Below are 15,695 nucleotides of genomic sequence, written 5' to 3' on the forward strand. Positions count from 1 at the left end.
TTTTAAAAATGCTAATTTTTTATTTGTGCCATTTTTCTATCAACGCGACGATATGATAAATTTGTTATATTATATGTTACATTTTTAACATAAGTTTATTTAATAATATTTGTTGGATTAAACAGATACAACTACAATATTTTCCTGCAAATAAAAATATATAATGGTGTAAATTAGTTTCTAAAAGAAATCTTTTCGAAGTTACTTGAGTCTACTTATAAAACTTAAGTTCAAAGTAAGGTCGAAGAATTTCCATTTAATTTACCACACAATACCGCGAGAGCTGCAATGATCTTGCAAATTAGAACGGAAGAATGACTTATTACGCGAAGCAAGATGTTCTTAATAATAACAGCAGCCTAATAATAACGGTTCGCAGTTTTCCGATTAACGTCAACGAAGAAAGGCAAAGAAAAACATTTTATAATTATTGGAAACCACGAATTTTTATTATTTCATAAACTAGAAATAGAATGAAAGTAAAACATAATTTGTTTGTTTATTAATTAATTCGTTTCATCTTGCAGTACATTCATAATTGCTACAAATTTGTTTTCAACAGTCTAGCACGAACCGCGCCCTTTGCAACCATATTCTCTACTTGCGACTTTATTGCTATAGCGCAGGTTTAACGGAGCAAAAAAGTAAGAAAAAGGCGACGCCCTGCGTCCTTGGATGGGAGTATCGATAAATGTCACAGTGGTGTGTTCTCTCAAACCTACTCAAATAAAACTCGAAATTAGGTTAGCATTTCACAAGTCTCCTCTTTAATTGTGACTGTGGATTTTTCCCTCGAGTCTAATTAAAAATTTACGATTATACTGTGAAACATGCATACTTAAGGTGCGTTAGTTAAGTTGATCAGCATCTTTAGATTGGTAAGCTATTTCACCGATTAAATACGAAAATAGTTTGAAAAGCTTGATAAAAAAAACGCATAATTTTTGACAATTTTAAAAAATATTTTTTAACATTATTCTCTTTTAGTTCAATACACTTATTCCAACGATATTTTAATTTTTTTCGCTGTCTATATAATACGATTTTTCTAAACGTTCAAAGTAAGCATCAGTTCCATCGATTACTTTAGTATTTGAGAATCTTTTTTCCTACGAGCCAATTCTTCATGTTTGGAAAGAGGATAAAAGGTCACTGAAGGCTAAATCTGGTGAATACGGTGCGTACGGAACCAATTTGAAGCGCAATTCGTGCAATTTTGCGACTACAATTGAAAAAGTGTGAGCAGATGCATTGTCATGATAAAATCAAAAGTTGGTTGCTTTACACGACCGAAACAAAAAAAAACCAATAAACCTATTTGTCTGAAATTGTAACAGTAGCCTCATATTGGATCAAACTTATCGAAAATTATAGCAATTCGATATTTGTAGCGTCATTTCGATATTAGGCCGAGAATTTTTTGACTATACCCTCGTACTCTGGATTTTGACATTTTATGACCCATATTGAGAACATGCTTTTATCGCACGCTTTTCTGAAAGTCTATGCACGCTAACATCGTCATAAGTGGGTTCTGAATAGGAATCTGCATATTTAAACGAGTTGAAGGAAAAAATACCAATCTTGAAGAGCTTGCAATGAATAGACGCTAAGACAATACAGCGATCACTCGTTGATCATTAATCGAGCGGAAAATTGCGGAAAATTAAATCACGCAGGCCGTGAAACAAGCTACCTTTTCTCCTCCCTTACCGAATCGTACTTCCGCTATATATTTCTATCCCAGCCGGATTCTACAAGGTGAAGCACTGAATTTCAGTGGCAAATGAATTTTCGCCAGAGAGCGGATGCGCGCTTGTTCGCGGTTGATAGACCCAATAGCTATGCAGATTCACTCGAGCGGAATGTAGGCCGTGCGTTTCCGGAATTGGATAACTTTTTTGTTAGTCTCGCAAAAGTTCACGCAAAGACGTGTACGAACTTCGCCTTCAATTGTGCGCTACGGATGTACGACGCCGCAACTCCACCGCTTTTCTGTCTAATTTTCTACCCAGAAAGCGTACGTCATCCAGCTTAATTGGCTCCTGCTTTAATTAAAGTGAATGAACTGGCTGCGCGGAAATATTCCGGATTTTAGGTACACTTTCGACATTTGGTGAGCGAAATTTGTCAACTATATAATGTAATACAACTTTGCTTATACTGGCAATTTAGTTTTCCCTACGACTCAATGTACATTTACGAAATATATACAACTTAATACATTGTAATAAATATTTATTACACGGAAAGAATGATTTTACTGAAATATCTAAAAATTTAGGTAAATATATAAATCTGAGAAAATAATTTTATTTGAATTATTAAAATAATTATGTGGAAAACTCAAGCATGACGAGCAATAATACAAAGAGTTTTGACACTTCAACAACCAACTTAAGCATCCTACATAATTATTTTGAGATTAATAAAATTATTTTCTAATTCGTATTTATTAACTAAATTTGTAGATACTTCAGTAAAACCGTTCTTTCTGTGTAAATATTTTTTCTGAATGATCCATTTTCTTTAATGATTCATTATCTATAATTATTATCTAATGAGTGTAAAGTCAACAGTATAAATTCGCATTTCTGTATACTTTGCGATTTAATTACTTCAAGTCATCATAGATTAAGTTGTGTCCGTTATATGTTTATATTCAATCACAATCGATTTTATAGACAGCAGCGATAGTTATATAAAGATAATTGATTGTGTTCTATTCAATAAATACGTTCACGTATTCGATAAACTTTTTGTTTTATAAAATTGTTTAAATTCAATATTTTATTGTCTTTCTTTCATGACACGCGTACTGGATTCTCAAAAGAAATAATATTTTACATCGTTCGTAATTCATTCAACCGTTTCGTTATTGTTTATCTTTAACCACAAACCTCCTAAAACATTTCACTTATTTTAAAATTTTAGTTAAAAAAAAATGTTGGTAAACACAAGTGTACACTCTAAAGCTAAACGATTTTAAGGGGTTCCTCCTACTTGAAGACGAAAGCTTCATATGTGAAAGCTTCACACCATGTGTTCGAAACGACTTAATTTCGAAGATACAATATATCATATTGAACGGAAAGTTTCGTTTTCTTTCAAAATTTTTGAAAATCACTTATTTTAATGAAACTGTAAACAAAGATTCATCAAAGTAATCCAAGTTAAAAAAATTTTTAGAAAAAATGAAATTTTTCTTCAAAAAATTTTGACATTCTATATTTTTAAAATTAAGCCGTTTTATGTCCATTTCCACCAATGATAAATTAACTTCAATCTCAGTTCAACTTGCTCTTCGTCTTTCTCTAGTTCTAAAAATTAGAGAAAGATGAATGGTAAGTTAAACCAAGATTAAAGTTAATCTACGTTGATGAAAATGGGTATTAGACGCATGTTTTTATTATATGAAGTTTTCGTCTTGAATTTGAGGAACTCCTTAAAATCTTTTGCAGAGAGAACTAAATATTCACCTTATATAGTTGTTAAAAAATAAAACCTTAAAAAAAGTGAAGTGTTTCAGAAAGTGTGCAGTTAAAGCTAAACAATAACGAAATGATTGAATGTATTATAAGCGTTGTAAAATAGTTATTTAGTATTAAATCTTAAAATCTTTTACCTACTTAATATTCACCCTGCATGTATTGAGCTTCTCGCTTCGGTGAATCCATTTGGAGAGCGCTGGTGTCACTTAAAAACTTTAGATAGTTTCGTGGAAAGATTTCTCTCTTACAATTAGAAGAAACATGGCTTAAGCGTGCACAATCTTGGTGAAACAAATTCTGTGAATAATAATGAACGAAGCATGCTTAATCGCATCAAGTACTTCCTATATCGATTCATCCAGAACGTGAGGAATCCAAATACGCGTCGCCGGATGTAATTGTAATCAGTCTATTTGCGAAATGTGCACCTTGCGAAATTCATTGTACCGGCAAAAGCGTCACGTTTCGTTGGACTTTAATCTTCCGTCGAATGAAATTCATTTGGATCGAACAGAGAATCGAAATGAACACGAGGATGGCTTACGTGTACCGGATTAATTAACGACGGTTTTTTTTCGGTATTCGTAACGGAAATACTTCTAATTGCAACTATCAATTATTTAAAAAAAAACGCGATAGAGAGAAATTCGATCGCCAACTCGTTTAATTTTTCATCTGCCAGTTTATCATTAATAACTTTAAATATACGTAATTAAAAATATATCAAGTTTTGTTTTAATTATAGATTTCCGTGATATATCATCGAAGTACCTTTCTACGTTATCACGATAATTTATAAAACATACGTAATAAAACTTAATTAATGATAAAAATTAGATTATGCTTTAATAAAAATTAAATTAGACAAAAGTAACGTTAAAATTCCTATACTCTTTAATGAAATTCACTAAATAGTGTTTCCTTTTTGGATATTCCAGGACATCGATTACGAGGGTTTCCGCAAATTTCTGAATTCGTATCTGGAGATCGATACACCGGAAGAATTATGTCGACATCTTTTCCTTTCGTTCGTCAGGAAGGGCTCGCGCGGAGTGGACGGCAAAGCCTTCAAAGTACGTATCGCTATATTTAAATTAATAAAGATTGCTAGTATTGTCGCTACTGCGAGTACGTATTCATAAATGTAAATTGGCGAGGAAAAAAGGGAAGAGAATTTTTAATACGAATTCAGTGCTACGACGCGGTATTACAAGCCCGAAACGCGCATTACAATCGCAATGGTATCACATTGGCCAACTAGAAAAGCATGTCACGTCATGCAGGGAGTGCGCTTTCGACATAAAAAGCGACAATAAGAGATACTCGTAAACGAGATACTTGCGCGCGCTCGCACCGGGAATTAAAAGCTGCGTATTATCCGCGTTTGTTGGCTCCCAGGAGATGGCCGTGCTCTCCTCAACAACCGCCTGTGCCGCAATTACATCGCACACGACTTCCAGCAGTAACGTTAATAGCACTGGCGTACCAGGCGGGACATCCACGGAGGGCCACGTTGGATCCTCATTGGCTGACAAAATTCACGGAATTACGGAAAAATTGCAAGCTCTAGGCCATCATAGAACGGAAAGCGAAGTCTCAAGAACGAAAACAGGTGAGGTATACATTTCAATTGTTTACTGATAGCCCGTTATCGCGCAAACGCACTTAAATTATTAATTTATTATATTCAATAATGTGAAATGTATATCACATAAACGCTTCGCATTCAATGGAAATTTTTTAATGGAAATCTTTCTGCAATCCAGTAAGAATATAATTAAATGTTTAATGACATATTATGTATATATATATATAAATTATATTTTTTACAATTATATAAATTGTGTAATGATACGTAAATATTGCAACAATGCTCTGTTAAAGAACTAACCAACACAAAAAATGGTCACTGTATCAATACTATTTTAATGCGAATATTTTTCTTCTCAATTTGTACTGGCAGCGCTCGGGCCTTCCGTTTCTCAGGCTATATTTTTACGGTAAACGAATACTCTTGTGATTGGACAAAATAGGTCAGTAGCAGGCAAAAAGAAAATGACAATTCCAATGGTTGGAATTTTTTTACCCTGCATCATATGTCGGTGTGTATACATTTGTTCGCTTTGAAATGGCGGACGAATAACAATCGATCCGTCTAAAGAAGCTTTGAATGAAGACTCCTTTAAGCTCGACGGTACCATTCGTTAAAATAAATTCGCTCTAAATATCGATTCTCGATTCTTTACCAAGTTGATCTATAGAGACATTGTACAAATATACATGGTACACGTATTTATCTCGTGGATATATTTTTAATTCCTGAACATAACATTGTAGACGATAGTATTTATCAGCAAAAAAAAAAAAGAGAGGAAGATTTTTGCTGATTTAGTTCAGAAATAGAGTAATTCTTGTAATCTGTTGCTCTTAAACACAGGAAATAAAAAATTCCATATGAACAAATGCTTTTTAAAATTTTTCAAGTATAATTTAATTTCAAAGAATGATAAAGAGTAACAATTGAATCAGTGTTGAAAGGATACTCAATTGGCAATTTAAAAAAAATTCCACTCTTTAGTTAGATTCTACTCCAAAGATTTTAAGAGAGTATATATTCCTCGAAAGACACAAAATATAGTAATATCGAGAATATTAGATGTTCATATCGGATAATGAATATTTAGCCAATGAATCTTTCAAGGCGCGCTGCGCCACATCTTGCATACAGAAGACCAACTGCGAAGCTGATCCATCATGTTGTTTGTTTTTCTTGTATTTCACGCAATCACATGGACGATTCAGGAAGCGTGCATCCGATGTTAACGGTCACCCATACGTCGTACAGCTGTCACGACGTGCTAGAGAAGAAGAGCACAGACAGCAGTCCAAGTCAAAGCCAAATGTCGCGTAATTCATCCAGGAAGTCGAACAATTCCCTTCTTGTCAACAACGGGAAATTGGAAGGTAGGGGCAATCGCTGAATCCAATACGTACGGTACATTGAGCGCAATACTGTTCGCAAACACGAAACCCTCTGTTTCGCCATTGAGATTATTGCAGAATGGATTTCCGTTCAGATTTGGTACGCTCTTTTCCGCTATAGCGTTCTAATCTTTCCCTCATATTTCTCATCTATCCTTTCCCGTTTATTATTAATCCAGAAATTCTTTCTCACTAAATTAACTGATCTCCATATAGCGCCTTCGCGCAATTCCTTTTAACGGACTTTGGTCCACTATATTCTTTGGATATACATATAATCCTCACCTACACTCTCTCCTCTCTTTCATTTTAGATACTTGAAGCTTACATTCATAGAAGCTCTCGATAAAGAATCGGTTCTTCGTGATCGAGAGCTTCCTCTCGAGGAACACCCTGCATTAAAGTTCCTGGAGCAGCTGTGTACGGCTTTACGTGAATGCGGGATTAAAGGATGTTAGATCGTGCCGCTTAAAAGATTTCTCATCCAGCGTACGTGAACTCGCGTATCCGTGAAATTCAGTGCACAACGCAGAATTCATTTTTGTCAAAGAAATCGCGCCGTAGCGGAATGACAAAGGGTCCATTTTAGTCGCCATCGATCTTACAGTGTGACGCGTAAACTCTCTTCCCCCCCCCCCTCTCTCTCTCTCTCTCTCTCTCTGTCCTCCATTTTTCCCTCTTCCGCCCCTCCATTCTCCTCTCTCCTTCTCTCTCTCTTTCTCTCCCAAACAAAACCTGAGATCGTAAATGCTGCGATAAATTACGGAGGAACGTGACATCTCCTTCAAAAGTGTACATCACCATATCGGAGCGACAGTCAACGTAATAAAATAAAAAATAGCGATCACACAATACCGCCGATATACCGCCCTTCATACCGCTTAGGGCTATCACACATAAAATTATATAAGGTATATAACCATAGCATAAAATCCCTAGACCAATAAGCATCTTATGTAAATCAACACGGCGTCTTTATGTTGGATGCTTATTGGTACAGCGGCCTTATGGTTATACAGTTTATGTCATTTTATGTGCAATCGCCCTTATATATACGATCATCTTATCAACCCAGCCACTTCCTTGCTTATTCATTATGTATTTCCGCAAGTATTATACCATGGCGTTATTTTTTTCATTTTGCGCTTTTTTTATTCACGGATATCTCTTACTTGATATATATTTAATGACTTCATCATTAGAAATATTGCTGATAAAAAGAAATCATATCGTTCATTAATTAATCTGATTAAAATTCGACATGGAACGCGATAGTCCCGTTGGCAAGAAGACCCAAGATCAAGGAGCGATTAGTTTTGTCAACTTTCCAGCGCGTGACATGTAAAAAGTAATTGGTTTAAATTACTCGAGCGAGACATCAACAAGCGGTGTTTATGTCTGTTCTAAATGAAGACGCACTGGTAAGTGACAGAAATAATCATGCTTACGTTATGGGTTTAAGGGAAATATTTATTCACGTCTGCAGCGATCGTGTCATCAGTCGTGCATAAACTTGCCGGAGATACATCTTACCGGAGATACAGGAGGGAAATGGAGATTGCTATTTTAAATTCTGGTTTTACATGACAATCTACGTACGCCGAGAGACGAAAGGCGGGTTTGATTTTCACGAAATGTCATGACGTACTGGAGATTGTGTACGCGAATGAGAAAACTCAATCCGGGTTCTATTTCCGAGTCTGTTTAAAGAACGGGTTTGATCTTATCATGATCTCTTCACACATGAAACACACTGTGAAACATATGCGTTTCCACGTCGGAATACATCATCGGAGGTGATGAAATCCCGAGTTAAAGTCTCCCGCACGTCTCTTGGTACACGTGTGCTCTTGGTATTCGTAAAAAGTGCAAAGAAAACATCAAATATGATCCAAAAATAGAGAGTATGTGACGAATCAATGTTCCGATAGCGTTATGATACCCTCGAGCCATTTTGAAATTATTGCTGAGCTGAGCTAAGCTGAACCACAAACTCGATCTCGTCTTTTATGAATCAGAAGATGAATAGTTGCCTCCAGGTGCTCGCTTCGTAATAAAAAGGATCATAAAATACATTATGTGAAAAACATATGAAGAGGATAGGAATATAGAGCGGAAATATTTCTTCGACCGATGTATATGCAAATAATCGATCTGAATATACGAATGACGAAATGATTCTGCACTATCAGTGATAAGAGTCTTGTGAAAATTTAAGTACTTTTATCTTCTATGTATATTTCTACGTATATTTTGCGTATAAGTGCCTAGGCTAGAATAATATATTTTCCGCGATAAGTTATTTGCGCGTTTTATGATATTTATTAGCATCATTATTAATTTGGACGATCCATTTAATTTGTAATATTATTATTTCAGATTTCAGCTCGTTTGTAGTTGCATTTCAAATGCAACAGTAAATTGGCGCGTAGATTATAAAGATATATTTCAAATTATAGCAAGTTCTAGTCTCTCGATCTAGTGTTAGTTCTCCTTCACTTAATTTGTTAATCTACTCTCAAATTCTTTGGAGTGAAATCTTACTCTAAAGAGTGCAAAAAAGAACGAAAGTGAGCCAGACTTGAAAGAGAATAGCTCAGTTTTCAATCTTTAAGACTGAGATTTTATTCTGCAAAGGTTTTAGAGAGTGTATTTTCGACATTTTTCTCAGACAAAAGACACAATTGTGCTATTTCGAATGCGAAAAGTATAAAAAAAATACCGTTAAAAATAGAACGGACTTGACGTCACTGCGCACTGCGTGTTGCTTTAATTAATGAACTACTAATCTACTGCCGTATCGATCCTGAATAGTATAGAGTGGGACATTGCGCGTTTCGAATTATTCGCGCGGCATACGGGCGAGTTTGCGTAGCACATGCACACGTGTCAGTGTCACCGAAATAGCTGTACCGCCGGTATCATCCGGTATAAATGACGTCACGAGTGTGCCAGAGAATGATACCAGGTTCCTGAGGCTATGTCTCAGTGACTCTTGAGTCGCAGAAGAAGCAACAAGTGCTAAATCATTAATTAATCACACGTCAACGCGCCACTCGACTCGGGTTAATCTTATTATTATTCGATTCTAATTAATAATTAAACAAATAAGACGATACAAAAGGATTAGATAATCCGATCTAGAGAGAACAATTTCCTTTTTTTTTTTCCATCGCTCTTAATTGTGGAAAATGGTCCAGTTACCAAACGTATCGGGAGTGAAGCTGAAGGAAGGTAAGATAAGTTTTGTGACTCTTTCAAAGATTTGTATGTTTAATTACCGACACAATCTCTACACAAAGCGCGAGAAAGAAAATTTTTGCAATTATATATTTACAGTTAACAAGCGACATATGCAAATACATTTTTAATCCACATAAGATATACGGCAAATTTATTAATTTATTTACGTGAAATCGACTAAACCAAATAATCCGTGCTACAATCCACAAATAATAATTAGTTTAATTAAATGAATTTTCTCATGATTATCATAGATTTTCATTTAAACAAGAAGCAAAATCAAACATTTATTATTGCATATGGTTATGAAATTACGTCCAATAAATTTTGATAAATTGTCCACATTAAGGTAAAAAAAATATTTCGCTGCTCGCGAAATGTAGATAATATGGATATTATAATACATAGATGTTATGTATTCTCTAAAACTTTTAAAGTGAAAGCTTGTTCTTAAAAATTAAATCACTCCTTCTCAAGACTGGCTCAATTTTCACACTTCAGAGTGAAATTTCACTCTGAAGAATTTAGAGAGTAAGCAATAGAAAATAATTTAGTAGATTTATTTAAAGTTTCAGCTGAATGTCACGGTAGTTAATCATTATGTACGCAATCGATCAGAACGTCGCGTCGCCGTTGTCGAACAATTTTTTTTCTAAGCACTTTTTCGTAATTTTTTCACTTGGAATAAATTGAATTGTTCGAGCATAAAAAAATATACGATCTCGCATGGATAAAGCGCATGACTGCGTTAGCTCGCGCGACGTATCGTCTCGTGCGAAAGTTTATTTTTAACTCATGTTCATCGTCATGCAAAATTATTCCTGCGAGACACGCGATGTCATCTAAAAATAAGAGCAGAGAATTCGAACCATCGAAAAATCGTATGCTAATTCTTCTATTAATGGAAAATATATAATTATGTATTCATGGGACATATTCAAAGTTATAAATCTTTCGGGACAAGATTATACATATATACGTGTTTTTGTATATATAGATAATATCGATTTCTATAAATTGTGTTTGAAAGTGAAATTAATGCTAAATTGAGTGTTATCGAAATGATATTATAACAATTACTCGTGTATAATAAGATTTCAAAAGCGATATATTAATAAGTTTATTTCGTCATCCGACAGGAACACAAAATGTATCTTCTATCAATTTTCTATTGTCACTTTTCCGTGTTATCGCGAGCAAGAGATTGCTTTTGCGTGCTTTTTATATTCGAAATGCGAATTCGTCGATATTAATTTCAGTCTCCCAGCAATTCAAATTTCGAAGTCGCAATGGTATGCAAGAATAAATTTTATCGACAACGATCCAATCGATGTACACCGCGTTTGATTCATGTAGAACTACACGGCGATTTGGATATAAATAAGCGATCCAGAAATACGGGCTAGACGTCGTCGACCTGTCTCGAGCCGCGACTAAACTCTATAACAATCTATTGTGACAAATCCAATTCATCGCTTATACATATTGACAATAGCGCTGCTTCGGGCGAAGCAACAGGTCCTTTAAACTTTTAGATACAATTGCTCAAGTCCAAGTGAATGTTTATCTAAAAATACGACTTGACCATTCCGTCGAAATCGCGAATTTTCCGTTTACTTTAACACCAGAGTGTATGAATTTTCTACGAAATATGGGACAAATCCATCATATTGCAAGAGTCTGGCAATTCTCACTTTTCCTGACATGTAAGACAAACTTTAACAAGGAGTTTTCCGTGAAATGTGACATTAAGGAAAATCCTGATGAAAATTCGGCTTAACTTCTTTGGAATGAAAATAGTAATTATGATAATTTCTACAATTTATTCACGACAGAATCCTGATCAATTAAAAAATCATATCCTTAATATTCGAAATAATTAGAATAATTCGCGCTATAAATTAATACTACAATATAAGCTATAACTATTCAATATTAATGTATATGTTGAAACATAATGGATACTAAAATATTTATCTATAAATTTTAAATTACGATCAAGTTTATATTTAATAATATATATTGCACTAATATCACGCTTATTGACCAGTAACTGTAAAAATTACCTAGCATGAGATCTCAAAATAGATTTCTGTTTTCCAGAAATGAGACATCTTGTCAGAAAGCAAAGCACAATAGACGTTCAGTCCGTTAAAGTTAGCCTCAAAGACATCGTTTGTTATCTCTCTCTCTTGGAAGCCGGCAGACCGGAAGATAAACTGGAATGTAAGTAATTGCCACAAAACGATTATCTCGAAATTCGCGAAACTCCCGTTAACTTTCATGCTGAATGATTCGTTAGCGGATGATCGACTATGCTTTGAAATAAACCCGGCATTGTTTTCTGCAGCCGGGATCGATGCTACAACGATTACATGGTTATTTCCTGTATAATCAAAAAACATGTCCGCGCATAAATCTCGTTCGTTTTTAGGAGAGCGTTATCAGAGCGATATTTCACGTGCGATGCACACAGTGAAAAATTGTTTCGCGAAGTGTATATAATATCATCATGAATATCTCCTGGAAAATCCAGACTATAATCTTCTAAAAAATAAAAAAAAAATTCGCGCATTTGCTTTTCAACAGTTTATTAGACTTTTTCATATATGTACCTTCTTTGAAAAACATTTGAAGGCATTTTCACAGAAAGAGAAAAAGGCAATGAAAAATATTATTTGAAAAATATTGAAATAATAGTACGTTAAAATAACGAGAGCTGAAAAAGTTGAATCTTTTTGCGTAAACATGTTGTTCTGTCCGCGAAATATTTTGAAAAATGTTAATCAATCGAATATTTTGCCCTCGGAGAGAAATATTGAAGTAACACATATGAGAAGAAAAAAAAAGAAAGGGGAATGATAGACGTACCTATAAAATTTACGAGAGGACTCGCGTGTCGGCCGGCAGTCCTTCTCGATTTTCTGCTACAGTTGTTACAAGTCCATTCCGTGTGGACTTGTAGTGCAGCTGCAACTTGTTGCGCGGCAATTTCGTCTTGTGTTAACTCGATAATCCTTTTTTTTTTCAGTCATGTTCCGGTTATATGATACGGATGGGAATGGCGTCCTTGATACGAACGTGAGTAAAGATCATCGTTATCAGTTAACGCGGATCATGCACAAACAGCGACACGTGTAACGCTGTTTTACAATGTCGCTACTAGGGCTGAAATTTCATTAATTGTCATATATGATCATGTCCCCCATATAGAAAAAAAAAAGTTACATTCACATTGCAATGTCACTGTGAAATTATGAAAAGTGACATTACATTATATTATCTTAATGTATATGCATATATCATAGCAGTGTCACAGTGCAATTTTTATCACAGCTTAATTCATAATGATGTCACAGTGATGTCACACTTGTGACAAAGCGGACATTCGTACGTCATCGTGACTGTTGTAATATTACTTTTTGCTGGGGGATATACTTATTGTGGCTACATCAAGTACGATTTCAATATATTGTCATAGGTTAAATACCAAATAAATGCCGTGTCATCGCGCGATGTTAAAATAATCGCATTAAGCAATCAATGAGTGATGCCCGACAAAAAAAATAATTCTGAAAAATAATTCTGAAAAATAATTCTGATTCCAACTTATACGCGAGCGGAACCGACTTTTCTTCGGTGAAAATAGATTGACCTTTGCTGCTTAAGTAATAACGACGGTATAGAATAGCTCGGGCTGATATTAATAGAAGAGATAAATACTTGTTCCATATTGTTGACCGCACCCATAACAGACACGTCAATTGACATGTACCCTCTGCGATCCGTTACAACATGAATTACGTAGAACAAGTATAATTTCCGGTGCTTCGATGACGCGCACCATTGACCTCTTTGCAATTGAGTGCCCGGAAAACTGTATCAGTTGACTAATGCATTATTATTATTATTATTATTATTATTATTATGTGAAAACAGTTTATTTATATCAATATTGTTTCATTATATGCTTACCGTACAATGGCGTACATCGATAAATAACGTCATACAACAATTTGTCAATCTTTTTCAACACTAATAATAAACGTTATCATTGTATTCATTGATCTCAGAATATAGCTATATTTAAACAATTAAGCGTCTCTTGGTAGAATTTTTACGGATCATTGGAATTCCGTGTTATTTCGACATTGATTTTAAGATATCACGATAGTTTTAGAATAGCATAATAAGTGTTTTACATTTGAAATTGTTTATGGTAGCAGGTGTTCAATACATTTGTCATTCGGGCGCGAGATATGCCTAGTGCATATTGATGCATATACCTACGTATATATAGAGCGGAGGCGCGATTTATGCGTTGACATGAAATTACGGCCAAGAAGGATGCCGGGAAAATGACGACCGCCCATATAATGAGTTCCACGTTGAATAAATCATTGATATCTCGCAGTATACAAATTGTGCAGCCGATAAATATTCACGTTGCCGATAGCGGAATCGCGAAAAAAGTAGATGAAAATAAGCGGCGAAGCCGTTGCTTTCATTGGCATCTATCTAGCTAGGGCAAATAAAAAGTCACGAAGAAGTTTTTAATGAAAGATGAAAGATATTATAGGTTCGTATATGTATGATCGATATATAAGGAAAAGATATATGTCTGATATACATATACAAAACTTCAAAGAAAGCATGATCAATATCTCAATACATATCGTACATAGTTTAATAAATGATACGCGTTATAAAAAATACAATGCAACGGTTATTCTTTATCGTTATTACTAATATTATCATTATGTGTATCCAGGAGATGGACTGTATCGTAAATCAAATGATGAATGTCGCAGAGTATCTCGGCTGGGACGTTAGCGAATTAAAGCCGGTAAGTAGGGAACGAATTCTGCTTTCAGCAGACTCCAATTTTGAGAATCGGATGATCGTTACAATTCCATTACAATTCAATTAATAACTTTTCTTTTCCGAGAAAACATCAGAGAAAAACGAAGATTTTTCGAAGATAACTATTAATTATACGGTACGCGGGACCAATATATAGAAAGTATAATTCCATTTTAGATTCTACAAGATATGATGATAGAAATTGACTACGACGCAGATGGTACAGTTTCGTTGGAAGAATGGAAGAGAGGTGGCCTCACGACAATACCCCTGCTAGTTCTTCTGGGTCTGGATTCCCACGTGAAGGAAGATGGAAACCATCTGTGGAGGCTAAAACATTTTAGCAAACCCGCGTACTGCAATCTCTGTTTAAATATGTTGGTTGGTCTCGGCAAGAAAGGGCTATGTTGTGTCTGTTAGTAAAAAATCCTTATTGTGCTACCTCTACTCTCTACTTCGCGATACCGGAACAAGTTAAATTAGAATAGCGATTGTAAAAACGAAATCGTATGAAGTAACCATCTCTAAAAACGAGCACATTTTATTCAAAATCAACGATTATGTTACAATCATCGTTGAATAATAATCTTTTCTTTTGAATTAGTTTGCAAATACACGGTGCACGAGAGGTGCGTACAAAGAGCGCCAGCCTCCTGCATAGCCACATATGTTAAGAGTAAGAAGACACCTCAAACAATGGCTCATCATTGGGTCGAAGGTAATTGTCATGGAAAATGTTCTAAATGCAGAAAGACCATCAAGAGTTACAATGGCATTACCGGTTTACGCTGCAGATGGTGTCAATTAACTGTGAGTATTTTTTTTCCAAGTTAATATTAATGTAGAATACAACGCCATGTGTGTGCATCCTATATATACGTGTAAACATTTTATGTATAACATACATTTAAAATTAATTATTTATATATTTATTATTTAAAGTGAAGTCCAAAATATATTCATATACGGTTATGTGAAAAAAAGAGTGAACAGAAAAAAAGAGAGATATATTTAAAGATGTCATAAAATAAATAATATTTATTGGGAGAGAAATTACATAAATATTTTATAGAGCACACATCTCTCTCTCTCTCTCTCTCTCTCTCTCCCTCCCCC

At 34.8% G+C, this 15,695-nt stretch overlaps 1 protein-coding gene across 1 annotated transcript in view; it reads left to right on the top strand.

Moving 5' to 3' along the window:
• The window catches only part of Dgk (diacyl glycerol kinase 1), a 101,716-nt gene that overhangs the window by 80,267 nt on the left and 5,754 nt on the right, over positions 1 to 15,695 (top strand). Inside the window, exons 4-11 of the mRNA XM_018547626.1 lie at positions 4,430 to 4,564; positions 4,890 to 5,103; positions 6,294 to 6,455; positions 11,820 to 11,942; positions 12,748 to 12,797; positions 14,488 to 14,562; positions 14,757 to 14,994; positions 15,184 to 15,389. Coding sequence (XP_018403128.1) covers positions 4,430 to 4,564; positions 4,890 to 5,103; positions 6,294 to 6,455; positions 11,820 to 11,942; positions 12,748 to 12,797; positions 14,488 to 14,562; positions 14,757 to 14,994; positions 15,184 to 15,389 — 1,203 coding nt within the window. The remainder of the gene's footprint in view (positions 1 to 4,429; positions 4,565 to 4,889; positions 5,104 to 6,293; positions 6,456 to 11,819; positions 11,943 to 12,747; positions 12,798 to 14,487; positions 14,563 to 14,756; positions 14,995 to 15,183; positions 15,390 to 15,695) is intronic.

The sequence above is a fragment of the Cyphomyrmex costatus genome, unplaced genomic scaffold, assembly GCF_001594065.2.
Source record: "Cyphomyrmex costatus isolate MS0001 unplaced genomic scaffold, Ccosl1.0 scaffold122, whole genome shotgun sequence".
Classification (NCBI taxonomy): Eukaryota; Metazoa; Arthropoda; class Insecta; order Hymenoptera; family Formicidae; genus Cyphomyrmex; species Cyphomyrmex costatus.